Source organism: Cardiocondyla obscurior, linkage group LG21, assembly GCF_019399895.1.
Source record: "Cardiocondyla obscurior isolate alpha-2009 linkage group LG21, Cobs3.1, whole genome shotgun sequence".
Taxonomy (NCBI): Eukaryota; Metazoa; Arthropoda; class Insecta; order Hymenoptera; family Formicidae; genus Cardiocondyla; species Cardiocondyla obscurior.
The window spans coordinates 1,115,566-1,142,993 of NC_091884.1; the positions used below are offsets into that span (position 1 = coordinate 1,115,566).

The 27,428-nt window shown below is 39.2% G+C and overlaps 1 protein-coding gene and 1 long non-coding RNA gene across 5 annotated transcripts in view; one reads left to right on the forward strand and one right to left on the reverse strand.

Annotated features, from left to right (window-relative positions):
- Mtd (TLD domain-containing protein mustard) overlaps positions 1–27,428 on the reverse strand; it is a 123,231-nt gene that overhangs the window by 81,214 nt on the left and 14,589 nt on the right. The window contains exon 1 of one of the 4 annotated variants that reach the window (XM_070670521.1): positions 14,327–16,206. The exons of 2 other annotated variants lie outside the window; for them this stretch is intronic. In XM_070670521.1, coding sequence (XP_070526622.1) covers positions 14,327–14,478 — 152 coding nt within the window. In that variant the 5' untranslated portion in view covers positions 14,479–16,206. Of the gene's footprint in view, positions 1–14,326; positions 16,207–27,428 lie in introns of those variants that run through there. One more of the 4 variants, XM_070670520.1, reaches the window with a different exon arrangement.
- On the forward strand, positions 26,283–26,629 carry LOC139110640 (uncharacterized). The gene is made up of 2 exons (XR_011547023.1): positions 26,283–26,373; positions 26,528–26,629. It is a non-coding gene; the product is annotated as an uncharacterized lncRNA (long non-coding RNA).

A 27,428-nucleotide genomic window follows, 5' to 3' on the forward strand; every position in this document is an offset into this window, starting at 1 on the left:
TCAATCCCCGACTGCTTCGCTATCGCGCTACAGTATTTTATAAACAATTGCGTTTTTATGTTCGAACGTGCTTCGAGTATAAAATAGAATCTCTAATCACGTGCAGTGCGCGTGCTTTTTTATCACATCTATTACCTCGGACTGAAGAGAAATCGGTTTTACTACGTGGAGATATATTATATCTTTCGATTCAACAAATACTCACATGCGAAAAGTCGTTTTTTTGTCACGGGTAGATAGGTAGTAACGGCATAAAGACTACTCACCTGTAAAAAAATAAAAAGTCAAATATTAATTAATTAATATAACATTAATTACGAATTATTAATTTTCAAACTGCATTTATACACATACAGAATTAAAGAATTAATAAATAAATCTAAAACAATACCGAGAAAGTAACGTAAAGAATTAGACGAATTATCCGTCAATTCTCGATCAAACTTTTCCTTAGAACCCTGACTGATTAGAGAATTAAGATTAAAATTGAATTGGAATTTAACCAATACCATTTTATCAGGAAAAAAAAAGGAAAAGTCCAATATCCAATTTAACGTATCCGTGCTCTCGACCTCTCGTCAAAATTCAATATCTTGATCTTAATCTCTAGTCCGGCACGAGCTTTAAGTGAGCGGCACAGATATTAACATCTGTCGCTTTAATTATTTTCCTTTCGCGCGTTTCTTACTCGCGTCATTTAACGCCTCTTTGCGTGCCGTCTTATTCGATTCCGTCGTAATCTTTTCATCTCGCGCATCTTTCCCACCCTCGGATCTTTACGACCGGGCAGAATTGTAAAACGAGCTCGAGCGCGCTGTATGCAAAGCAGTGAAAACGAGGGAGACCGTCTTCGCCGTCGTCGACGCGACGAAAATCGATAGATCGCGCATGCATATTGTTTATTGTTCGGCCGATATCCGAGACCGTACGCCGTTCAATGCGGCGCGAAAACGCCCGGCGTTTCGCGGGCCGCACGTGTCCGTCTCGAGCATGCACCACACGAGCGCGTGAACGTGAGCCCATTGTTCCCTCGAGCTATCGCGCGTGTCTCGCAAAAGCATCGGGTATCTTCTCCTCTCCGGTACACGTTTCCTTTCGCTCCCTCGTCGACGGCGCTCTCGCGCCCTGCGTCGCGCGAGATACGCAGCCAAGTTATTTACGACCGCCATTCAATTTCCCACGCCCGACGCGCGACAACGCGCGCACGTTGAAGCGAGAAAGATGCACCCATCATTCCCGGAACTTCCCTTGATTTATTTATTTTTTTCTTCTTCTTTTATTTTTTATTAAAAAAATTTTTTTTTTATAAAGAAGTTACGGTAGTCGATCGTTCCTTTCATAACGGGCTCTCGGGCACGCGATAAGCGCTTCCGATCGCACGGATAAGAGCCAGTAGCCGCGCCGCCATCTCGTCACTTTGTATTCGCGGCACGCTCTTCCGGAGTTTTTTTGGCCGCTTCCGCTTGGAAGAGCAATGGAAGTTCCGACGAATTCCCCCGACTTCGCCGAAAAAGCACCGATTTCGTTGGCACGACGGTGGAATTAAGCTCCGCCAGCTAGGAATATAGGGTACGGGTCGCTAATATGATAATGCGCCCGTTATACGGATAAGGAAAATATGTGATAGCTGAAGTGGCGATCTTTTAAATTTTAAATGTAGTATTTTATTATCTTTTTATTTAAAAGACAGTAATTTCTCCTTCTTACGTAGACCGATATATTTTTTTAATCCACATTCCTAACGTTTATAATTTTTAATATTAAAGATCGAACTTTTCGCCGCTTGTTACTTTAAACTTTTCATGTATTTAACGTGTGTACCGCGGACCACACCGGCTCTAATTAAGTTTTTTTCCACGATATGAATCCCACGCAGTTCGAATTTTTTTCCCTTTTAAGTAAATAAAAAAAAAAAACGCTTATTTTCCCACCAGAAATTTTAATTTCTTTCGCAAATAGCAAGTCGATAAAAAATATAGAAAAAGGAAGAAAGAGAGAAAGAGAAAGACAGAGAGAGAGAGAGAAAGAGAAATAGAAAAAAAGATCACGAGTGTTAACAATGCAAATGAAAAAAATTAAAAAAAAAAAAATAAAAAAATAAAAAATTGCTCCGATTCTTAGCGGGAAAAAGTTTCGCTGATATTTTCGCGCGGTGTAACGAGAAATTGCGAGGATCCGTTTGCAGGCCGTGTTTACCACAAAGCCAACCTTGAGCGCGAGTCTCACCCGGCGAGCGAAAGAGGGCTGGTTTCGAGCTGCTCGGTAACCGAAGTACTTCGTCGCAGATCGCGAAGGTCGCGGGGGAACTTTTCGCGACTCCTTGCGAGTTTTGCCGAGATCGCGGCGCGACCTTTTACGACTACGGGCGGTACTATCCGGGACAATTATCGGCTCCCGCCGGCGGCAGATGCCGAGCGAATTCTTTGGCCGGAGCTGGTATGCAGAACCAGCTCCGGCGACCATGGGCAAAGAAACCCATCGAGGCGAAGCAATGACCGGCCCGGCCGAGGCGGAGCTTTCTCGCATGCGTGATTAGGCTACGCCCGTAAAACCTGATAATACCTGTTTGAAATCCCGTAGACGTCTTCACGCGAACGCGAGAGAGAAAAACTCTTTCATTCAGGTGTGTTCGACTATAAATAGAATTCCCGGAAGGCGACCGCAACACCCATCGTTTTTTCTTCTTTCTTTTTTTAATTATTTTTTAAGTAAAGTAATTTTCAGAAGGAATGATATAGATTGCGTAAAATATTTAGTTAGGCGATGTTACGTTTTAGAAACGGTACCGTATTATAAAATTAAATAAGATTATTGGCCTGGATCGTTTAGTTTGAGAAAATTAAAATTAACGTAGACATTATTTTAAATTGTAAAAAAAAAATGTATTATTAGTATTTATCAATTCGTTGGAAAGTTAATTATTTATCACGTAATTTTGCACAGAAATAAAAATCTTAAGCAAACTCCGTTTCTAACTCCATCTTAATACTAGATGACAGAATAATTTCATCCTACATTAGTTGTGTCAATCGCGTGCGATCTCGTGTGCGGTAAAACGCATTGTAATTTTATTTAACTATCGCGGAAACAAAATCAGTTGCGCGTGCAGCTTCGCACGCGATTATCGCATCGGCGCAAAATTATGCGATGCGACAAATCGGCCGAAGCATTCGCGCGTGTAGGTATCTGCGATTTTAGATTTTAGTATGTCGTAACTGAATCGGTCGTTGCCAGTCGATTACGAATCGAAATTAAAAAACAACATCGATCTCCCTAAGCCATGACGTTTAATTATATGTTTTTTAATGAATGTGGAGAGTTTTTAATGAGTATAGTCGCTTTGACGAGCCCCACGTTATCCGAGGACCGGCCCCCGAATTATGCGTAATACACATTTTTTCCTCACGTTAAAAAAAAAATATAAAAAAAAAATATTCGATTGGTATGCCCGGATCAAGTTGCGTTACGAATAAAACAGCTTGCGAGCCACATTTATCGGAGCCGGTTCATGTGCACTTAAAATGAAATTCGCGATCATTAACTACGTTCAGAATTTATTGTACTTGGCCGACGAATCGAGAATCGTTAATGAAAAATCAACTGTAAAACGGAACGAAAAACGGGCGAAGCAGAAGAACGTCATTTCTCGCAGAAAAATCCATTTCGGAATCGAGATAGAAATGCATTTTCCTTTCGGAGAAACCAACTGTGACTTTATTTCTATTTTTCGTTGCGAAACGAAGTGAAGAAAAAAAGTAAAAGAAAAAACGAGAAAAAACGCTAAAAAAAAAAAGAGAGTGAGGGAAAAAAAATGTTAATTTACCTTAAGAACAATTAGTCTTAAATGCGAAATAAGAAATACAAAATATCCCAGCGATAACAAATTTAACGAAGTTAAAAGTACCTATAATATTAAAAAAAATATATATTTATAATAAAGATATATAACAAGTAAATAATTAAATTAAAATAAAACAATACTAAAAAAAAAAAAAAATTCAACATAGCATCGCGCATAAAATAATAATAAAACATAATACAACGATAACAGAAATGGGTGTGTCGAACGTACAGCTTAGAAAAAGACTGATAGGATTAAGCGTAGAAAAGAAAAGAAAAAGATTACGGCGATACACTGACGAAGCAAAAAATAAAATAAAAAAAAAAAATAAAAATAAAAATAAATAAAAAATAGAATAATCGAAGGCGTAGGACAGGCGGTACGTCGAACCGGTCCTGCCGTTCAAGAGCAACCGCATTCCGAAGGATTTATACAAAATTGTCGAAGCAACATCCCCCTTTCGGCGCATCCTGTTACAATCGCGCGCGACCGCGGCGGCTCGCTCTCAAAAAGTCGTCCCGATAACGAGCACCCTTCAGCGGGACTATTTTCGGCGGAAACTTGCAACGGCACACTTCGCGACGAGAAATTGGAGCATGTCAGTTTCAAGGATACGTCGCGCGCGTTCAATGGGAGCGAAATCGAACTGGCCGGGCCGTCCACATATGTGCAACACGCGTCCGCACACGGCCGCGTTATTGTTAGAACCAGTATTATGACAGGGCCGCTATCCGCCGACTGATCATCTTTACATTCGACATGCTCGCGAAAGAAGGAAATGAGATTGTCAGCAACGTGATCGAATTAATTTACGGAACAATTGATTGGCTAGGCGTTTATACACATATTATTATTATTATGATTATGATTATTATTATTATTATTTTTTTTTTTACTTTTTTTTCTTTTTTTTATTAACGGGCCAATTGATTCTCGCTGAGTGCTCCACTTCGTTCGCGCTCTTCTCGAAATCGAAAGGCTCGCGAGCTTACTCAAATCGCGAGAGAATCGCGGATTCGCGACGCCGCGGCTCCGTAATTTTGCGTCACGCGTCAGCAATTTCGGTTTCGCGAACGGTACGCCGGAATGGTGTACCTACGTTTTATGAATATTAATCTTTCTTCGTGGCAGGCCCCTCCCCCTCTCTCGCCCTCGGCCTCTCGTCGGGGACAGCGCGACGACGACGCGCTTTATATTTTATTTATAGCGCGATCTACATTACCGTTTTGCATTCGTATTTTTTGAGTAAATAAAGGAACATCCTTCACCGCTGCTAATTTAACGTAGGACATACGCGGCATCATATAGATAAATCAAAACGACGCAGCGCTTAGCCTCGGGCGCGTGACGTAAAAAAGTAATTAGCCTGTTTAGATAAAAAATTAATTTTTAAATCATGATATTAATATCTTAAAAAAAAAATAAATAAAAAGAATAAAAAAAACAATTACATAAAATACAATCTACTTATACATTTGACACTTTTCTATAAAACGTATAAAAAAATGCCAATTAAAATATGCACGAATATCGTAATTTGTCAACCTTCTTAAAAAGTATCCCTCTTATCTCTTATAAGACATAAAGCGCATACGAAACATTTCCTGATCTTTCAAATCTAAATTAATTTTCTTACTGCCTTCATTACGCATATACATAAGTAACACATTTTCGACCAAAAAAAAAAAAAAAAAAAAAATCACAAGTAATACAACCAGCGTTGATACAAGAATGTCAAGGTGTCACCTGTGATTTCTCAAATTACAGTAAAATATCCATCAATTGCATAATGCAATCCTGTTTATTAAAACATATACATATACGTATATGTTTATTACCCATTAGTCTCTTTTTACGTTGCATATACCTTGCCATCATCTTGTCTCTTTCGTCGCAAGTTCACGGACGTGAGCGGATCACGCACGGGCGAGGGCGCATTCAATTTGTTTGTCAGGCTCGCGACATTTGCGAATTGGCGCGTTCGACAATACCAGCGAATTATGCAGCTGCACGTCTCGTATGTACACGCGGGACTCGCGCGTGTGTGAGCGCGCGTTATTATATGCGGCGTGCGTCGCAGCTCGCGCCGCATGCCATTTGCTCCCCGCGTCGCGAACATGTGCGTGCCGAGTTAATTGCGCCGGATCGTTAAGTCACGATGGCAGAAGCGAGAGAGGAGTAACGCGAAAAGAATGCCGACTTATCAGTCAGGAGGTAATAAACTCGTATCTCGGGATGAATCGTACGAGCCGAAATTTATTTTAATTTCGTGTTTACAGCCGACTTAGCACTTGATTTTTTTTTATTATTTTTTTTTTTTTATTTTTTATTTGCTTTTATATTTCCATAATTTCTCCTTGTTCTGCGGAAAACACGTTTTTTTGAACAACAATACTGTAAAATTTATATACGGCAAAATTTTTATTTCAAACTTATCGCTTCGCGAGAACGTTTATTGGACGAATTTATATAAATCTGCGCAGCGACGGCTCGTAAGTTTCACAATATGCCTTCCGTCGTTTTCGAGGAACTTTAAAATCGGATAAATGCGCGTCGATAGATCCACATCGCGGAAAGAAACTCCGTAGAATTAATCGGCACGTACGACAACAATACGAGTGTGTTTAAACGAGACTAATTACCCTCGTTAAGTGATTAGACTACCGTAAGAAAGAGCTTGCATCGTTCGACTAGTAGATAGGATCTAAACGTTTCCGCCACATCAGTGTCGACCGTGTCCTTAACTCACTTACATAAGACTTTATTGCGAATTGTGAGACGTCAACCGAGCGCCGGTAACTCGCTTATCTTACTACAACAAAGTAGCGCTATTCACGATTTCTATGGAAATTAAGAGAGATTATTCAGTTTTGAAAATCCCTCCGATAACTCGATAGAAAGTAATTGAAAGTAATCAAACGTTAGTCTTGCTTATTTCCGTTCGACGCGTTCATAATCGCGCATATAAAAAATAATTTTAAAAAATAAAATTCCTTATAATCGCACCAAAAAAAAAAAAAATTAAATTAAATCACGTACGACTTGGTAATAAATATTAAATTTAAAAAGTCGAAACAAGAAGGAGAGTTTCCTTAATTACGCGAAGGGGTGAAATAACGACCGCGATTAACGCACTCGCGGATCGTACAGCGATATCGATTCGCTTTTGCCTAGTTCAATGTTAGGTCGAGTGGCTCGACCTCAATGAGGCTCGATCGTGACTTAAACGCGGGAGTATCTCGTCGTACTTCCGGCCAATCAGCGGCGAAACAATGTCTCTAGAATTCACGAAGGCCTTAAAGGCTGGACGGGGTGCCGTTCGCGTTACAAAGCGAGATAAGCGAGTCCATTTGCGGGCAAAGGGGCTCCTCCCTTTCTATATTCGAAAACAGTCCGCCATCGATTGAAAGCCGCAACAGAATCGGATGTCCCCGGTATACACGGTATACATCTGCATATTTATCGAATGCAGTAATGCACCAGTTGATAACGACAGATGCGCCCTTGCCACCGAAGCGAGGCCGACGCATTGAATGAAATTCCTTTGCGCAATTCGAATTATACAGGAATCCCGGACGAGATAAACTGTCCGCGTTTACATTCATAAATTTAAATTAAAAATTAAACCGTTTTACAGACGCGTTCGATAATTAATACTAGATTTGTTTACGTTAACGTTGGCGTATTTATTTATTCGCGTATATATATTTATTTATTTATTCGTTACTATCGCGATGCATTAACATTACAAATTGTAATGCAACATTAATAAGAGATATATATTCATGATTATGCATTTCTGTTATTATATTAATACAAATTTTAATTGCGGTTGAATTATGCAGAGAATGCCGTTGTTACGGCCGGCAAATTGCATACCTTTGTCTACACAGCCTAAGATTATATTTAAAACATTGTACTTTAATGTATTTGATTTTGATTTTGGGGTTTGAAATGTTTTAAAAATTCTGCCGTTTAAAGGACGCTCGGGTAATTTAAAAACCCTGCGTGTGTATCGTATACTAGGCATGTTTATCGACGAGTTATAGCAGATTAAAATGGTTTACTACGAAAGTAAAATTAAAATAATCTACGAGCGTGGAATTATCTCATTCGGGAAACACGTCCGGACGTTTCTGGCACTTTTTACAATTTCTAGCGAAAATTCAGGAGCACCGGAGCGTACTCGATTTGGGCGGGGAAAGAAAACTGATAGAAACACGTCCATCGAACGCGAACGCGAACAATTGCGTCTTGATCAGAAATTGAAACTGATGTAATTAGAGCGAAATTAATTTTCCATTTTGCAAAAAAACGTGTAAGAAAAAAAAAAATTAAATTAAATATAAAAAAAAATAAAAATAAAAAAGAGAGAGATAATAATACAATATCACGGTGCTAATACCGTACTCGTTAATTAATCATTTAATTTTTACAATAAAATACCCCCTTGCCATCTTCATTCACAACGTTATATTAAATTACAAAGTAACCTTGGCACGTTTCGAGGCACGAAAGTTACACTTTCGCTCGCGCGAGCTCTCTTTTCCGCGCGCACTAGATTCACGGCGTTCGCGCGTCTCTCCGTCTTCCTCCCGATGAGTGACTCGGCGCTTGATAAAATACGAGGACATTCGGAGTACATTGCTCTCTCTCTCTTTCTCTCTCGATAATCTTTTTTACCGGGACGCCGACAGATGAAGTATCGCCGTCGACGACGGGCGTCGCACCGAGTGCGACGAGAGGGAAGGCCGGGGACGCCGCCGACGAGGCGTTTCGCCGCGTCGAGGCCGAGATGTTTCGAAAGTTAATAATATAACAAAGCGCGAGCGAGAGCAGAGCAAGTACGTCCACTTTACGGATCCTTGAGCAGAGTCCTCCACTAACCGGCCAAATTGATCAGAAACGACCTCTCTTAAGGACTAGCCGTTCGTCTTCGTTGCGAAATTTCTTTTTACGACCGCGAGGATAATAATAATCGTTACAATAATTACATGTCGTCGTTTATTCGATTAGTTGTTACAATTATATCGTTTAGTGCGCGTCTCTTGTTCTTCTTCTTCTTCCTCGATTGTAAAGATTTTAACGACCTAGTTATTGGAGATTATTCTTTTTTTTTTCTCTTTTTTTTTTTTGTATAAACAAGGTAGGATGTTTACGCAACTAAAGCCGTTTCGCGAGGACAGCGCAGCGCGAAGCTACGCAATGCAACGCGTACGACACGCACATGTGTGACTTTACGATTGCAGATTATGCCCCGGTAACAGAGAGGCGCGCATGCTCCGCGAGTCTAAACTAGTTTAATACGTCCAATTAATCTAATCGTGCCTGATCGTTATTTGTTCCGCGCCGAGTATCATTTTACGTAATACCGAGAGCAAGATTTTCAACGGAGCTATCTGCCTGCAAACATGTTACTTGTAAACTGAGAATATTTATTGCCGATTATACATATCGCGAGATAAATAGACACGATGATTTCTTGATTAGATGCAGTCTTATTAAAAAAAAAAAAAAAAAAAGACCTTTGACTTCTCATTTGTTAATAAAAATTTATAATTATTCAATCTCACGTTTTGATTATAATTTGGAGATCTTTATTTCTACACGGGTTCTTTGAATTTGCAAAAATCTCGAATTCATAATTTTTCCCGACGCAAAAATGTCTCCGCTGATTATCGAGATGCGTATTTCTCGTCCGGTCTAATGTTTCTCTAGGCTACAAAGTGTACAATAATCACATTTTAATTTCAAACTTTCTGTTCTTAACGAACTCGTCATTATCACGTTCACGCTCCCAAGCGAAATAATTTTCATTTCCCAGCGAAGTAAACGCTTTCCAGCAAAGTACACTTTCAAAGAAAAAGCATTCGAATCACTTCATAAATTAACAAAATAAAATTTTCTTTTTTCAAAGTTTAAATTAAAGTAATAATCTTTCTTTATTATTATATTTATTTCTTTTTTTTTTTTTCAATTTTATTAACAAGTGTCCGTAGAAATCAAAGAGGGTAAAATAAATTAAGGACTCGTTAAATGATTCGGTGTTTGAGAAGCTATCGGTTACTTTGCCGCGGGTTACTTTGCGCCTTCGTTACGGTTCGACGTTTGTCGAGGTTCGCATTTCAACATTTCGTCGATTTATATTGAATCACGTACATATTCCTTTGACCCGTATGTTGGCCGCCATAACGTAGGTCACCATTAGCGGAGTTAAGCAAAGCTCGGCGTAAATTCGTAAATGGACGTAATACAAGCGCGTGCACAGTGATGCTTCACAAATGCGATTGCCTCGTGCAATCTGCATACCTAAGTACACGCGGCGAGTGCTTGTAAACCTACTTGACCCATTTACCCGATGACCTCGTCGCAAGAGATTTCTGAAGAGAGTATCTACCTAATGGCGCGGGTGAACTTGTTCCTTCGGTAGTCAAGAACATCAACCGATTATTTCACTTTTTTATTTCTTTGCGCCTTGCATTTCAAGCGACAACGCCTCGACGCGAAAAGATTCGCCGCGAACGTCTCGAAATTACTTTTCCGAATAAACGTGTGTCGAGCTGTACGAGTTATACGCCCGATAGTAAGAGGCTTTGCAGAATCAAGAGAAATTTCCCTTTATGAATAAGAAAATATTTACTTACAATTTTGGGGAAAATAAAATATGTACGCGAGGAGGGCCGAAAGTTTAACGCACGCACGAGGGGGGAAGGAAAAAAAAAAAAAATAAAAAAGAAAATCAGAGCTCTCAAACATTTACCGAAACACATTTTTCGAAATCGTGAAATTTTAAACGCTTAGAAATCACGGCGCGTAAACGTGTATAAGTTTCGACACAAAGTCGATTTGGAAGTTCGTCAGCGACGGGATTCGCGACGCTAAGTGCAAGTAAGCAGTAACTTTAAAGTACGTACGTGACACCCCCCCCTCCCCCCGTCCCCCGAAAATTTCTTACGTTCGCTTAATATTGTCGGGATGGGTAAATTCCCGGGGAATTTGTTTGAAATAGGTAAGTAGGGTATGCTACGACGTCATATCCTCCGCCTGTTTCTCGGTAAATCGATTCCTCGTGCCGAGCGTCGGGCTCCGGCGGGCACGGAGGAACGTTTGAAGAGGAAGTACGAAACGAACGAGCCCGCGCGCCCCGATAATTTAATCAGGAAACTTCCGTCAACTTGCGCGGTTATACATTTCTTGCGATTGCCAGTCGAGGACACCGCCCGGGTCCACGTGCGGGAGAAGATCCTCGCGGCTCGTTCGCGGGATCTTGGGCCACGTACGCGCATATATTGTAATTCCGCGAACGTGCTCGGACGCAAATATTAATGTATCGGCCGCGATACAATATTTACCGGGCTAATTCGCGACGGGAACTTCCCGGGAAACAATTGAAACGAGAGAACATCGAGGAATTATCTGCTTTAAATTTTTACAAGGAAATAATTATCTCTCTCCCTTTCGCCTTCGAACATTTTTCAATAAAAAAAAAAAAAAGAAAGAAAGAAAGGAAATTAAAATTAATCGCCACAGAAAATTTAATGAACACGAAGTGTACCTGTAAATAATATTTATAATAAAATAATTTATCTTTGAATAATAACGAGACGATAATGAAGCGAGATGGAAAACTAATTTCAACGAAACAATCGCAAGACGAGCGATCGATGGTATTAAAAATTTGTCGACCGTGTTACCGTGAAAGAAATTAATTCACAATTCGTCCGTAATACCTTTAAACGTTCGTTGAAAATTAAAAATTATGCAAACCTCGCCGGGAAGAAAAATAATCGGTCGGTTTAACGAAGAAACGGGGGGAATAAATGTAAATGAAATATTCCGATTAAAAGCTCAGTTTCGCAAGCTATTATCGCTTTTCCCTCTATTAATAGCGCGATAATTTCATAAGAACGGTCTACGGCGGCGAAAGCGACACGGGGCGGAATAATGTTTCCGGGCAAAAGTCCGTCTGGACGTTTTCGAAGGTGAAGACCTCGGGAAACGCGATATCTAAATTTGCGGTCATCTCGCGCACGCTCTCGCATGTGTGCGCGCACACACGGAATAAGTATGTCGATATGTACGCGCGACGAGTACATACGCGCGCACATATGTACGCGTCCGATAGCAGACCCGGGAACTCGATAGCGTAGATACGGTGGCACATCTCAGCCGCTCTGCCTCTATGCATACGTGCGATTGCATCCTCGACGGCGTAAAGGGCGGCATCGGGCTGCTCCTTTGTTTTCCCGCGACATAAGAGCGGCCTAGTGGAACAATCGATGATTCGTTACCGATCCAAACTCTATATTGACCGTGACCTTGCCTCGGCTGTCTCGCATATAACTGCGACGAGGATTTTTCCGCGGGCAGCGAAAAGGGACGTTTTTACCAAAAGCGTGACGAGTTTGCGGGAATATCGCGTGCTGATGCGAGAGGATATTTTAGTCTTTGATATAGGTATTGTGAAAAATAATTATACGGTCGAGATATATGTACAACGTGTCTCTTCAAAAGTTGGAAAAATTCGTGAGCAGGATTTATTAAATATTTGAATAACTTTAGCTCCAGTTTTCTTCATTTTTTTTTTTTTTTTCTTTTCTCTTTCGCTTTTTTCTTTTTAGATAGCATTTGATATAATCTGGCTTTCAGCCTCTCTGTCATTTTGCGTTAAACGAGGCATCGAATTGTTCCCACCCGAATGTCTATCTCGAGTATCTCTATTTATGCGACGTGTGCGTCACGTCTGTATACAAAGTGGCTGTACCGTTGACCGAAATTATATACGTATGTACCGGATATACGGAAGTGACGTCTTGGTCATCTGTTCCCGATGTATCTGTCGTATCCGTGACACGATTCGGAAATCTATAACATGTATTATAAACGACCTATGTCGTTGCATCTGCAGTTTATTGCACCATATGTGTTGAAATCGATAGTGATGCGTTGCAACGGGGGAAATAACGGCAATGAAACTCTCAACCATTGAGTTTTCGCTACGGCAGAAAAACAAAAGAAAAAAAAAAAAAGTATTCCTCAAACTCTTGCGATAAATAAAAGAATCTTTTTAAGAAGGATTACAAATTATATTTTTATTACGCGGAAAAAATTAGCGTTATCGACGTTCGCAACGTTATAAAATAATTTAAATTAAATTAAGCGATAGAAATATAAAAAAAAGACACAAAGTACCCGAAAGAAAATCTCTCTGCTAATCGGCATGCAGAGATATAAAGCGGATCACGAGAGTCGTTTAATCGGTGTCCCATTCATCGCGGCGAACTTTGAGGTAAAAAAAAGAATTAAAAAACAAGAAAGGAATAAAAAAAACAAAAATAAATTCTACGTTTCATAAAAACGAACATCGCTGCGGAAGACAGCGGGAGTGGAAAGGAGGACCGCTGGCATCCGGCGATAAAGCGAACTAGCGCAAACGTGGAGAACTCGAGGGCTGGGTAAATTTATGGTGTCGGACGCGAAGCTGGCCCCAAACCAGCAAAGTCCGAGGGGTCAGGGTCGCGTAGAAGAACCAGTAGCGAGTTCGTCGGCCACTATATAGGTGACGGCTATTTAATAACTTTCCCTCTCATTTTGCATGGCGTAAAGAAAAAGAAAAAAAAAAACAGAAAAAAAAAGGAAAGAAAGAAAGAAAGAAATCGGATCGGGAAAGATTAAATAACGAGTTGCACGCGGATTGAATAATCACAGGCCCGACGAAATAAATCATTAATCTGAAGCCACATCGTCGCTCAGTCGACTCGAAAAACGAGATTGCGAGGATTCCTCTACGTCGTTTAATTTAAAAAAAAATTCATTAATATTAAAATGATATAAATTATCCTGGTTGAATTAAAATTAAATAAGAACGTATATCGCTCGACTTTGACCTGTAGGTTTTAAATGAATTTTTTTTTAATGCTGCTTTAAATGGCAGGCGAAATATCCGCGCCCTTAGGTATCGATAGTTCTTCTTCTTTTTTTTTTTCTTCTTTTAATTAGTGATATGATAACGTGGATAATAAATAATAGAAGTGGACAATCAAAGTATCTAGAACCGCCATCTGCTGGGTATACTTTCTACTATACACTGTCCAGCTTACCCGGTCTTATGGTAATAGCGGTTTCACACTTGCTCATTTATTAAAATGATCGATAACTCCTTACTTTATAATGAAACACACGTCGTGCACCGAGTCGAGCATGACTATCTGTCTTGAAAAACGTATCGAAAGCAATTCCCGCATCTAAGTTATGCACCCCGTTTATAAACAATCGCGCGAAATTAATAATTAATTTTCGACTGTCCAAAAATTGTGCGCGCAAACGCAAAAAAAAAAAAAAAAAAAGAAAAAAATTTACAACTGACGCGAGGAGCGAACGTAAAGAATAAAATACAGGGGACGCGAAACAAAAGGCTGTGCGAATTAAAAATAAATCCCGCCAGTGTCCGCATCGTAGATTCCACGTCGAGCGATAGGTACTCACTGCCAAGCGAATCCGCCGGTGATTCCTTCTCGCAGCCGATCCTTGAGGCTCCGCTGCCTGGAAGGGATGCTGTCTTCCGGTTTAACGGGCGGCCCACCGCCGTCGCCGCCGACACCACCGGCACCTCTGCCGCCGCCGGAAAATAACGACATTCCCTCCACGTTTCGAATAACGTCGATCGTCGAGTCGAAACACCCGCGGCGCGTCTTCGCAATCCTCCACGAATTCCCTTTTCAATAATTTCACATCACGATCGGCGACGCTGCGTCAGACGGTACCGGGTATTTCGGGTAGCCGTCCGCGGCTCGTCCTACTCCAGATTTGGATATTATAAGACCCGCGCGCCAGAAGACCGATTCGATCAGCCGCCGACGATCGAAACCTCTTCTTCTTCTCTCTCTCTCTCTCTATCTCGTAAGCGCCGGCGAAGAGGAGACACTCGCAAAGCTTCGAACAGCGGTTATCGCGCGTGCACTTCGGGGTCACATGAGAACATCAATTCACCGATCCGCGAACAATCAGTGAATCGATCGTGTTTCACTGACGTTACTCGCCGTCCGAGTCAACGAGCGTATCAGTTGCACAGGCAGGCACGAACGAGCCGCGAATGAATCGCGGCCAAGACGACATCTGATGACCGTCGGCAACGACGTCACTCACCTCTCTTATATTTCCCTTCGCGCCTCACCTCTGACATGGTGCCAATTGTCGCAAATCCCCGACACCACGAGAAGCCTACAGGAGCAATCAAACTCGGTTAACTCTCGTTGATAAGCGCGCGGAGCCCCGTGATATAGCGAAATCGCTCGGACGATTTCGAAAGCCGCGTCAATTTGCATCAACGCGAAATATCTTTTATGTTAAAATTCTAAACTGCTGTTATGATTTTTAGGCGTAATATTAAAACTTTATCGCCGCAGCATTTCGAGTCTTCGATAATATTCCCTAAATGTAATTATTTTAATCCGGTAAATATTAATAATTTTAAAGCGTCATTTATGATATGAAAAAAATTCCCAAAAGATATAAGTACTTAAATCACTCCCTTTTCTGTCTCTCTCTCTCTCTTTCTCTCGTAAAATTTAATCTCTTAATCTCATAAAATAAAAAGTTATTAGATGTTAGAGAAAAAAAATGTTTAGTAATTTAAATTTGTCAAAAGAAAATTACCCAGTAAGATTTATTAATTAATCTCTTACTTTATTTTCTATCTAATTATAATCTCTGCAGCTTTTTAATGTTTATATTTCACGTTTTATATTTATCACTAAATTCGTCTAATTAAAACCAATCGCGAGAAAAATGCAGGCGCGCGACAGATAAATGAATTAATTTTTAGGTCTGTAAAATTAATAAGCGTCATGTTCTAACAAATTCGCGTCTCCGTGGCTTTTAATCTTTACGTTATCTCGCGTCAGCAATGCTATAATACATACACGAGAACAGCGCACTCATCGAAATAATAAAAAAATAAAATTAAAAAAAAATCGCGATCTAGTAATAAAATTAATAAACGCAGCTGAAAACTAACGGCGGATACAAAACATGTTTTGCAACAGTTATCGCGTTATATTCACATTTTAAATCGCGAATCACGCGCTGTTTTAATATCGGAGGAGTGTTTACAAATAGTAATTAAATAATTATTCATTGTTCGTTAGCGAGTAAATAACTTGTAAATTCCCTTCCCCAAAAAATATGCCAGATATACAAATTTAATCCGCAGTAGGTTGTTAAGCGCTTCTCTTCTCACATTTTATCGTGCACCGAGCTGCGCTTCCTATCCGGCGAAAATTACCTAGAATGTACAAAACGAACGAATGCAGCGGATATTTTTCTCGGTGCAGAAACACACGGGCTGTTCAAAAATTGAGAGGAAAAAAAAAAAAAAAGAAAAAAGAAAGAAAAAATACGGAAGGTAAGAGAGTAATCCGCGAAAGAACTGTCAGGGAAAAAAAAAACGAGAAAATAGCTTTAAGAATGTCGGAAGAAACTGATCGCTGAAGATGGATCGAACACCTCCTTGTAAACGAAACGAAACGACATCGCGAACGTTCGCGATAATCAATCAATCGATTCTCTCGACAGGCAGCTTCACTCGCGAGATAACGTAACGATCTACGGATGTTCCTACGCTCACGATATGAAGCTTCCGAAGGGAAAATGTATCGGGATTTGCGATATGGCCCCGTAATATCCCGGCGTTAAATTTAAAATTGCTTTACGCAACGAGCCGCGCTTGTATCGCGACTTATTTTATTCCGGCATTAAAAGCCATATCGAGGGGTTGATTACCCCCCCGGTCTGGCAGTCTCGTCGTAAAGAGCGGGAAAATTTTTAATGCATCGACGTGTATACGGCAATCTTGGTTTTAAAGGCAGCGCGATCAAATCGAACATAACAACCTCGGTTAAACTTTATTACGGCGAGCTACGCGCATAGTCAAGGCCGCGACGATGATAACAGCCGATCTTAATTATATGGAAATCGAGCGGAGTCTTATTGCTCAGTTGAGACATAATGATTTCCTTCAGAACAGCTGCGATCGTTTAAGTAGAACAAAATGATCAAAGTTAAACGGAAGAATAAAAACACGGATAAAATGTTTATCAGAGTGTTACAATATTAATTCCGTTACGAGAAACAAAGTCCATTTAAAAAAGAAAAGATAAGGAAAGAAAAAAAAAAATTGTTAAGGAAACATTGCGATTTTGATATAGCGTGTAGTGTTATATAATAAATAATTTTATCGCAACGTCGTAGCGCTTGCGTGAAAATAAATTTAAAGAAATAATAATAATCCTAATCAGTTACCCTTTGGAATATATCTACAATTTATCACGACGGCGTTAAAAAGTCAGATAATTAGGAAAGTAAATAATTCGAGAGTCGACGATCAAAGGGAACACGCGGCGGGGTTTTTTTTCCCTCCCTCCCTCTCTCTCTCTCTTTTCTAAAACGTTAATTTCCATGTGCGACTGCCGTTGATACGCAAGGGAAAAGTTTATCGAGCACACTCGATGAATCAAAACGAAAAGTTTCAAAGTAGTTATCTGCTGGCTGGATCATCATACGTTTGTCTACCGTATACCAGAAGGTACCTATCTACGTCAGCGTTTCGAGAGCCGCTTCAATGGCCTTGTAACATATACAAAGGGCGACCTATAAAATCCGCAACACAGTTCGGCCCGACATTACATCGTGGAAGCTCGGCTGCAGGGAAAAGGGGCGGGTGGGAGGGTTTGAGGGGGGAGGGAGGGAGGGGAGTTAAATGCGGCGACGAATTTTCCGGCGCGAAAATTTCCCGTCGGTGGCCCGATACCGACGATGACGAGCTTTTGTATCTCGTTCAAGGGCGCTATCAGGGTTAAGGTCACAATCAAGGCCGTGCCAGTAGCAGCCGTTAATCCCGATCCTCGTTCCTCGTGGTGAACACACCGGCCTACGCCTCTCCATGTCGAAAGCCTCCCAGTATTGATCTCCCTTCGCCCACCAAACCCCGACCAATCCCAGCTGGTATTGCATGGTAACCAACACGCTCCGTCGCGTTTTCCGAAGAACCGACCTACCGCGATCTGTCCCTTACAATCCGAGCGTTTGAAAAAGTAAAAAAAAAAAATTACGTTACGCTCTCGTCGCCGCGATTGAATCAGCCGAGAAGGGGTTTGTACTTTTCTTTTTCTCTCTCGTGCGTTATCTCCGAAACGTCGTCAACCTTCGTTCGAAAATTGCGTGACGATCGTCGTCAGGGATATACTTTCGATCTTACAAGCGACGTTAGGATACCGTTTAATTATTTATTACTCTTCGTTATAGCCGTTTTAGCCATCCGTTTGATTAAGCGGTTTAATAAGAGCCGTCGAGCTAACCAATTGCTATGCGTTAATATTCTACAATCGATTATTCCCCTACAAGTTGATTTGAAAATTAATTTAGAATTTAATTTTAATTATTTTTTTTACGTAACAAGGAATTCGTAATAAAAATCACGAAAATATTGTATAATTGAAAATTGGAAACGGAAGGGACGTGTTTTAATTTTGACTCGATAAATTATTGTTCAAATTGATTGCTGCGTCTTTGTATGGATTTTAAATCGTCGTCTTAATTATTGAAATAAAAAAAATCTCTGATAACGTGAGGTGAATCGCGACCTTGACACGTCTAAAGCCCACGAAAGCGGGTCATTCTCACGCATCCCCTTGAAACTACCAACACTTACAATTGGCCCACCAAGATGTTCTAGATATTACGCGATTGTTTCGGAAAGTAGGCCATACTCGGCCTACTGCAATCGTAAGGACACTGCACCTGCGCATCGCAATATCGCGTGGTTTTGTCGAGTGTGCTCACGTTTCCATAAACTTATCTATTAAAACATTTACGACTCCATTAACCAATTTCCTATTTCAAGCGTCAATGTATCGCAAGATATAAATTTTTTTTTTATTAACATTTCCGTTATCATCTCCGATGCTTAATTGAATAATAATTAAAAAATAAAAAAAAATATATTAAAAAAAAACCCTTCCACCTTAAATAACGTCACTGATATACGGATTGTAAATTCGACCGTAAAATAGATTAAACTTGCGCTGATCGCAATTACCAATAAATAATGAAAAAAGAAGAAAAAAAAAATATCTACCTTGCGTGACTTCATAAATTGAACGAGCCGATGAATAAGTGGCACTACAAAAAAGCTCGAATAAAAAATCCTAAATCTACACGAGTGGCCTAGCTAATACTATTGAAACGTGATAAACGAGACTATAAATCAATCAATTCGCCAATAAATATTTCGTTAACCTACTGATATTAAAATATAACAATTTTGTAAAAAAAAAAAAAAAATTAATACGAGAGTCCTGCAGTTTTTTTTTTCTGCGCAAGTAAACAATATAAACAACATTTCAATAAATATTTTTTTTGATACAGAAAAGGGAGGGAACAAAAATTGTGGACTTTGTAAATCTGCTAAATGCATTCGACTTGAAAAATAAAAACATTTCGTTCCATTTGTTATAATAAATATAATATGTGTACAAACGTGTATATTATATTCATAAATTCGGGAGAATAAATTGAAATATGCAATACGTATTTTCGCGTTATATCAATGTACGTAAGTTTATTGCAGCATAGCGAACGCGACGAATAACGTTTCGTATATAAAATTGCAAAGCCAGCTGTTAACAATTAAAAAAAAGATGGAATTCATTGTCGTAAATTTTTTTTTTCTCTCTTCCCCTCTCACAGTTACGCAATTTTATGCAATCTTCTATCTATTTCAAACTCGCCTATTCAGTTTTATAAGGCATGCCGAAACGTGGCGGAATTGAGCAGACTTTGCTGTGACAGAACAGATAAGAAACTTTCCGTAGCCGTCATGTAACTATATCCCGGTGCCCTATCTCGTGTCTTGGTTTCGTATCAAGCCCACGACACAAGTATTCCATTCTGCGAGTAAATCGCACGCAAAGGCATCCCTAAGGGAAATACCTCACGCATACACACATCTCAAAATTCAGGAAAATTTGAAACCTTTGCGAATTAAAATGTCAGATTAAAAATTCCGGAAATATTCCACGTGTACGCATACCATTTTACTTCTTCGAAGTAGCAAATAAAAAAATAAAAATAAAGAAAGAAGAAAAATTAAAATATTACAAAGAGACAAACAGACGTTATTTTTTTTTTTTTTTTTATTAATGAAATCAGATTGGAAAGTAATTCTATTGCAATTTCTTTTTGAATAATCGCAAAAGTCGGGAAAAATAAGGAACCGCGCGACTTTTAGAATAAAGTAATTTGCATGATAATTTACTGATGACCAAATTAGAATGCGAATGTTGAATAAAATATCATCGGGAGTCCGGGAACGTATCTATATAAAAAAATGGAGCTTGACCAAGCTTTCGTTGAAATCAGAATGGCAATTGCCTCGCCCTCGAGGCCGATACGTGAGCCGAATCTCTCTCGCACAAAATATCAGAGGAAAATAAACGTTTATGGAGGGCGCGAGGGAAACAATAAAAACAACTTGGAAGCTTTCCGAGAGGCCGAGGTGTTCGGCAAACATGTTAACGCAGAAGTACTCAAACATCCCCGACACCCAATTTCGTATCGTTTCAACCACGCCCAATACATATATGCGCCGTATGTATTTACGGACGTATATATTTAGTAATGTATACCGGAAATACTAATTATATTGGTACAAAAGGTCGTCATGTTTGTTGAATTGAGATAAAAGCAAATTCCAATAAAACTGATACGGAATTACTCTGTCACGCCACTTCAGTAACAATCCTCTTTCGCATACAAAGAAACAATTTCTCTTTTGATTTTTTAACTCGCAACATAAAGTCATTCAATTTTAAACTAAAAAAAAAAAGAGAAAGAAAAATAAAAGGGGGGAAAAATAAATAAATAAAAAAAAATAAAAAAATGACACTCTTTTACACCGTACGGTTCACGCGGTTCATCAATACGTCTACGTGTAGAAATTAAAAAATATTTATGCATCGTTAAAATCGCCGTCGCGTACGATCGCCGTATCGTATTCGCGCGAAGAGCGCGTGGCCGCGAAAGAAATAAAAAATTAAACGATCCCGTTGAACTTTAACTCAGACGAGCCTAAGACGACGCAAATTCCCCTTCAAAAAAAAAAATCAAATCAAATCAAATAATAAAAAAAAACCAGGCTCACGTACAGCCGGTACGTTAAATAATTCGTACGTCGCGACATTAACCTCCGTAATACAGCGACCTATCGTTTTATTTCGTGCCTACGTACGTGTCGCGAACGTTATCCGGCGCAGTGCAATGTTTCGCGGCACGTAGTGCATATTGGATTACGATGAATCCTCTTACGACACGGTGGAAGGCTCTCCTCAAGGTTACACCGCGACCTTTGCCATTATCAACGAGCCGCGAAAAAGTAAGCCCTCGCCGGTGCGACTCGCGGCGAGTTCTCGGAACTTCGGGGGATCCCTCACGCCGGTCTTATTCCGGTTCGGCGGAATCGCAAACATTCCTCGATATCGCGCAGCTGAATTCACCTGCGAGCATACCCGACGCTAACTGTCTCGCGCGAGCGTAAATAACGCCGCAAATGACGAACGCACACAGGTTCGCAAAGCACACCGCGATACATCATGTTAGATTCGCGTAATAATAAATTTCCTCCAACCAGTGGCGCTTTACTCTATAATTATTATTGTTAAACTTATTATTTATCGCGCATTTCGCCGGGCGAGGTCCATTAGTATTAACTCGTAACTCGGTTATTATTTAGTCGCTAGGCGCATAACGGAGTGAAAATTCCGTGGCTGCGTTGAAATTTAATTTAAGGCGGCGCGCTTGATTTATTCATAAACGAAAGGGAAAGAAAAAAAAAAAGAGAAACTTTGCGCGCAATTCGTCGTACGTTATTAGCATACTTTTTATTTCTCTTACGCTTCTCTATCCACCGGTGTTAAACTCGCGGCATTATTTCCGAGAATGAAACAATCGGAAACCAGGCGCCTCTTCGTCGCGCAAGTCGCGGGGGGAGGGAAGGGGAGACTTTAGCGAAATATGTAACGAAACATTCCTGCAGCTGCACCTGCTCGCACGCGGACGACAAGGCTCGTATGTAAATGATCCTCGTTATTGTACGAGATGTCGCGACAATATAAAAATGACACAGCTGCATTCGTAAAATCCTTCCCACCAACGACAGATGCAATAACAAAAGAGGAAAAAAAAAAATTAAAAAAGAAATAAAAATAAAGAGTAAAGAAAAAAAAAATTTTAACGTTTTTAAGGAAAAATATCGTGTCAAATCTTGGATTATGTTTTATCACCGTTTTGCATAAACGTGAACATAAAATAATTCTTAAAAAAAAATATGTACATATGTACTGTGTAAAATGTGCGTTGTTTCTTGCGTAACTTTCTCGCGGAGAAAATGTACTTTTAAAAAAAGTGAAAACTTAATACTACTTGCTCGCATCACAATTTGTAAGAATATAAAAATTTGAAATCTTTACTGTCGCCATTTGTTTAATTAAATCTTAAATTTTAATACTTTTTTCTTTTTCTTTCCTCTATGTTGTATAGTACATTATGATGTATCGAATGTAGACTTGCAAAAAAATAAGAACGAAATAATACATTGAGATTATCGTAAAATTATAGGTAGATCTTTGCTTCCATTAAAGCTAGACATTTACAACAAGTTACGTATGTAAGAAATAACGTTCGAAGAAGAAAAATGTCATTTTTACTCGTGTACGTCGCTATTGCGCTTGACAATTCATTTTTCATCAGCCAAAATCAACTTTAATCCAGATGCAACACGCCGCAATATCGACGCGCTGTCTACGGTCGATAAGGAAAAAAAAAAAAACAGAGAGAGAGAGAAATAAAAAAAAAAGATAGTGAATGTGAGCAAAGTGGGGCGCGTTAATGAATTTCCTTATCAAATCAGAGCAGCATCGTGCCACGAGTCGCTATTATTATCTCTTTCATCGATCAATACGACGTATAGTCGTAGTGCACGACTTGCAAATAATACCAAAACAGTTATGCGCAGGAATCTCACTCATGGACATTTCATTTATACCGAGAGTCGGTTTCTTTTATTTTTCTTTTTTTCGAAAATAAAAAAAAATAAAAAAAAATCCCGAGAGATGAAGAAGATACACGTTCTGTCCGCGGAACGCTCGCGAAACGTTCCCGTTTTTAATTGGTATCGAAAAGCACCGTGTATATTCGCACTGCGCATATCAGACTAAATGCGGCTGTCAGTTTTTCACTCTGGTACTGAATATACATTTTTCACGATAGATAAATTTCAAAGTAACGTAAACTCGGCGAATAAAAAGAAAAAAAAAGGAGAAAAAAGAAAAAAAAATTCGCAAATTTGAAAGTCACAATTTGTTTCGAAAACAATTGTTTGTAAAATTTTGCTTCGAGACTTTTCGATATTCTTACTATTTTTTTATATATCGTACTACACATATTATACTTCGTATTGTGCAACATTAATCCTTTTCCAGACGATACGCGTGCACGAAAATTTATTTATACCTTTTTTAAGAATGCAAAAACTTTCGACGAAATCGAAAGAACGGAAATTCACGTCGGCACATATATGTATTATTTCCGGCAGATTCTAGAGAGTGGTATGTCACTTAGAATCATCTGGACGGATTAATCACCCGAGCCAGTCGGCTTCATTAATCGCGATAATTTCACAAACGACCGCGCCTACGCCAATTTCCACAGCCGGTGTTTTTCTCATCCGGCAGAGAATCCCATTAGGAGACATGCGATGTAGCTCGCGAGACAAATAGAACAGCGTATCCACAAAAAAAAGATTAAAATTATCGATTAAAAACTTACGAAAAAATTCCATCATTAATAAATTTGCATTTACATAATTTTTTTTTTTCTTTTTTCTTTAACGCAGCTAATCGCAAATATAATTTAAACCTCTGAACGTTTCTTATTTTATACTAAATACCCCCGTTTCTAAAATCACAATATTACTATTTTGTATTTTAATTTTCCGTATAACGATTTTTTTAAAAATAAATTTCGTTATTTAAACTTGAAAAGAAACGCGTTAATCCCTGACTCCCAGATATCAACCAGTCAGATTATTGCAGTCCAATTTAACAGATTTAATTAGACCAATTCGAGTGGAATAACTCATTACCGCGGAACAAAAGACATAAAGCGACGCGAACAAAAGATGGTAACAAGAAAAACGATTTGCCGCTGGTAATGAAATATTTTGTAACTCCGGCACAAGGGACGTATTTTATTATTTTGTCAGTGTAAAGAATTAAGGTCAACACGGTGTACGGATTAAAATATACTTGTGACCCTTCTCTCTGAAACTTTCGGGGCGAAATTCTCACTCTAATCACGGAGTTACTGGCCAGTTCACTCATGTAAAGTAAACGTTCAGTCCAATGAATAAACTGGTCGGTGATTTCACGGTTAAAGTGAAAAATTTTCGTCCAAAAATTTGGTATTTTAATTGAAAAAAAAAAAAAGAAAAAAAAAATAAATATATACGTTCTCGTACGTTCATGAATTTTATCTTAAAAAACGTTTAATTGTTGTCATTTTTACTAATAAAATATAACTTTTTCGTTTCAGATGAAAATCCAGAGGAAGACTTTCATCGAAGGAGCACCAGACTGACATCCCCGTTAGTGGTCAGTGCTGAGAGAAGAAAAAGGGCCTAAAAAAAGCATCAAGCACCGACGAAGCAACCCACAGGTAAGGATCAATTATTTTATCTTTGCCGTTTTTAAAAACTCAATTTTGTAATATTTAGCAAAATAATTAAAAACGCGTAAAATCTTTTTCTTTTTCTAAATAATTATCAAGATCCGATTGTTTCACGTCGCATAATAAACCCTGCCAATTTTTAACCCACGGTTCCTCTCAATTTAAACGCTTTTAAATTTAGCTCACAAAAAATCCTATTTAGTTCAACTACCAAATCGACCATTTTGAGGTTCGATTTAATTTTAATAATTAATTAATATGCCCAGGCAAAGACGGTCTTCACGATTTTCGAGATCAAGAACGACCTGGTAAAAGTACCGTCTTTGTCTCAACATACAAATTAAATATTACAATTAAATCGAACGATAGTAAAAGATAGATAGTCGTGAAGCCGGGGGGAAGGGGGATGGGGTGAACGGTAGGTGCGCGGAATATTCCCTAGGTATATTCTCCCACTACTCCCACTCCCGCTTGTCCTTCTCCAGCGGTCACACGCAGCACACGTACGCACTGCGCACTGTACAGCGACCGCGTGCTCGTGCCGAACGTAATGCGTATTTCCGCTCGACGAAAACGTGCCGGTACGAGAACTATCTTCTCTCACATCGATCTTATGTGGAGAGCACGTGTGCCTACCGTTCTTTCCTTAAAGTAAGCTACATCCTTACTCATGCACTCGTCTCTCTGAGATAACCTATCTAATTAAAATTTTTCTTTTGTTACAGATCGACGAGGCTTCGTCTACCGTCGTCAACGAGTGTCGCTACCGCCGATATTAATAATTATACGAACCGCAGCCGGTTCGTCGGTCGTTTCGGGAGTTTCGTATAGTATTCGGGCGTTGTTTTTTGGATTCGTTTTTTTTTTTTTTTTCTAAACGCGAGTGTCGGACAGGGTCGCGCGAACGTGACGAGGGGATAATTCTCGCGGTTGTAAAATCACGGTCGGGGTGCTCGCGAGTGTCCAGTGCGCGGAAGGATGACTCGACACGGAAACTGAGAGGAGGAGCAGGCCCAGGAAGGGTATCCTGCCGCAGCGGAGCAACCCCGGGGTAAGTATCAATTTTTCTACGAAATTAAACGGTTCCTTATTTTTTCATTATTTTATTTAATTAGATGTGACATTTACTAAATTATTTTTTAACTTTTCTGTTACAGATCAAGAGGATCTCCGCTGCCGTGCGCCGATATTTAATTACACGAACCGCAGAGGTTCGTCGGTCGTTTTCGGGAGTGCCGCTAAGTTCTCGGACGTTTCTTTTTTCGATAATCTTTTTACGGAAGTGCGTTCGCGAGTTTCCAGTGCGCGGAAGGATGGCTCGTCACGTCCCAGCTGAGAGGATGAGCAGGCCCACCAGGAGGCATCCTGCATCGGCGGAGCAACTTATAGGTAAATATAAATTTTTTCTCGTTTAAAAAATGTTGAAAAAAAAAAAATAAAGCTTTACCTTTACGTTAATTTAAACAGCAACATGTCTACATTAATATGTTCCTTTTTATGTTACAGCCACCGGCAGAAATCTACAACTCCGCTGTATGCAGATTGGGTAAGCCAGTAACTTGTTTTCAGGATTTTCTCTTTACAGCAGTGCCGAAAAATATCGCGCGCAAGTAGATCAATAATTATCGCGAATATAAAATCACGGTCGCGTTCGCGAGTGACTTGTGCGCGGAAGGACGACTCGTCACGACGTCGCAACTGAGAGGAGGAGCAGGCTCAGGATGGGCATCCTGCATCGGCGGAGCATCTTTTAGGTGAGAATCAATTCGGTTTTAATATTTGTCATTTTATTCATTTCTTTTTAATAATTTTTATTAAAGAATTAAATACATACGCGTAATTTTTTTTTATTTAAATATTAACTATTTTCAACACGTCTACATTAATATTTTTCTTTTTCTGTTACAGTCACCGACAGAATTCAAGAACTCCACTGAAACTCATCATGCAAGTTGGTAAGTCACATGATTTTTTCTTTCGTAGTTTGTAATTAAGGTCTTCTAAAAAATAGCGCGCGCAAGGTTTCTTCTAGTACGTATAAAAAGCGTATGTACACGGCCGGTAAATTTTGTTAGAACAATACAATTAATCATCACTCTCGTGTCTCAATAAAAAGAGAGAAAAAAAAAATTAGCATATATAAAAATTAGAGCAATTAACTTACGCGAGTTCTCAGAACAATGTCTTTGTGCAGTACTTATCTAAGGATAAACTTTTACTTCTGTACAACGCAGCCAAAGGGGGTAACATACAATATTCTCTATATGCACGCTACAATCTTTATCTACGATATTATAATTATAAAAAAGAAATATCCTTTCTGCGTCTCATTTAGAATTTTACTGTTAAAAGCTATTAAAATAATCACGCACACATATCATGTACGAGTTAATAAAGATAGTCCGTTTTCTCCCAATTAATGTTAAACTCGTCGTTGCGGTTTCCTCAAAATTACGCGCGAGACAATTCTGTTTACAGGCGAATTAAAATTAAGAGATTTCAAAACACGGGTTTAACGATTAAACTGATTAAACATAACTGTTGAATGTATACTGCGTAAATCGTAATTAAAGTTAAAGAGAAAAGAGAAAAAAAAAGAAAATTAAAACTTAAATTAAAATTAAAGTCACACGTTGTAACGAAACTTTACTGTAAGATTTAAATTAATTAAAAATTATTAATTAATTAACCCGCCCAACATCAAACCGCGTCATGTAACCTTACTAAGAAATAAATTAAAAAAAAAATAAAATAACCAATAATAATTTTTACATCATTAATTTCCATCGCGATAATACTTTTCCATATA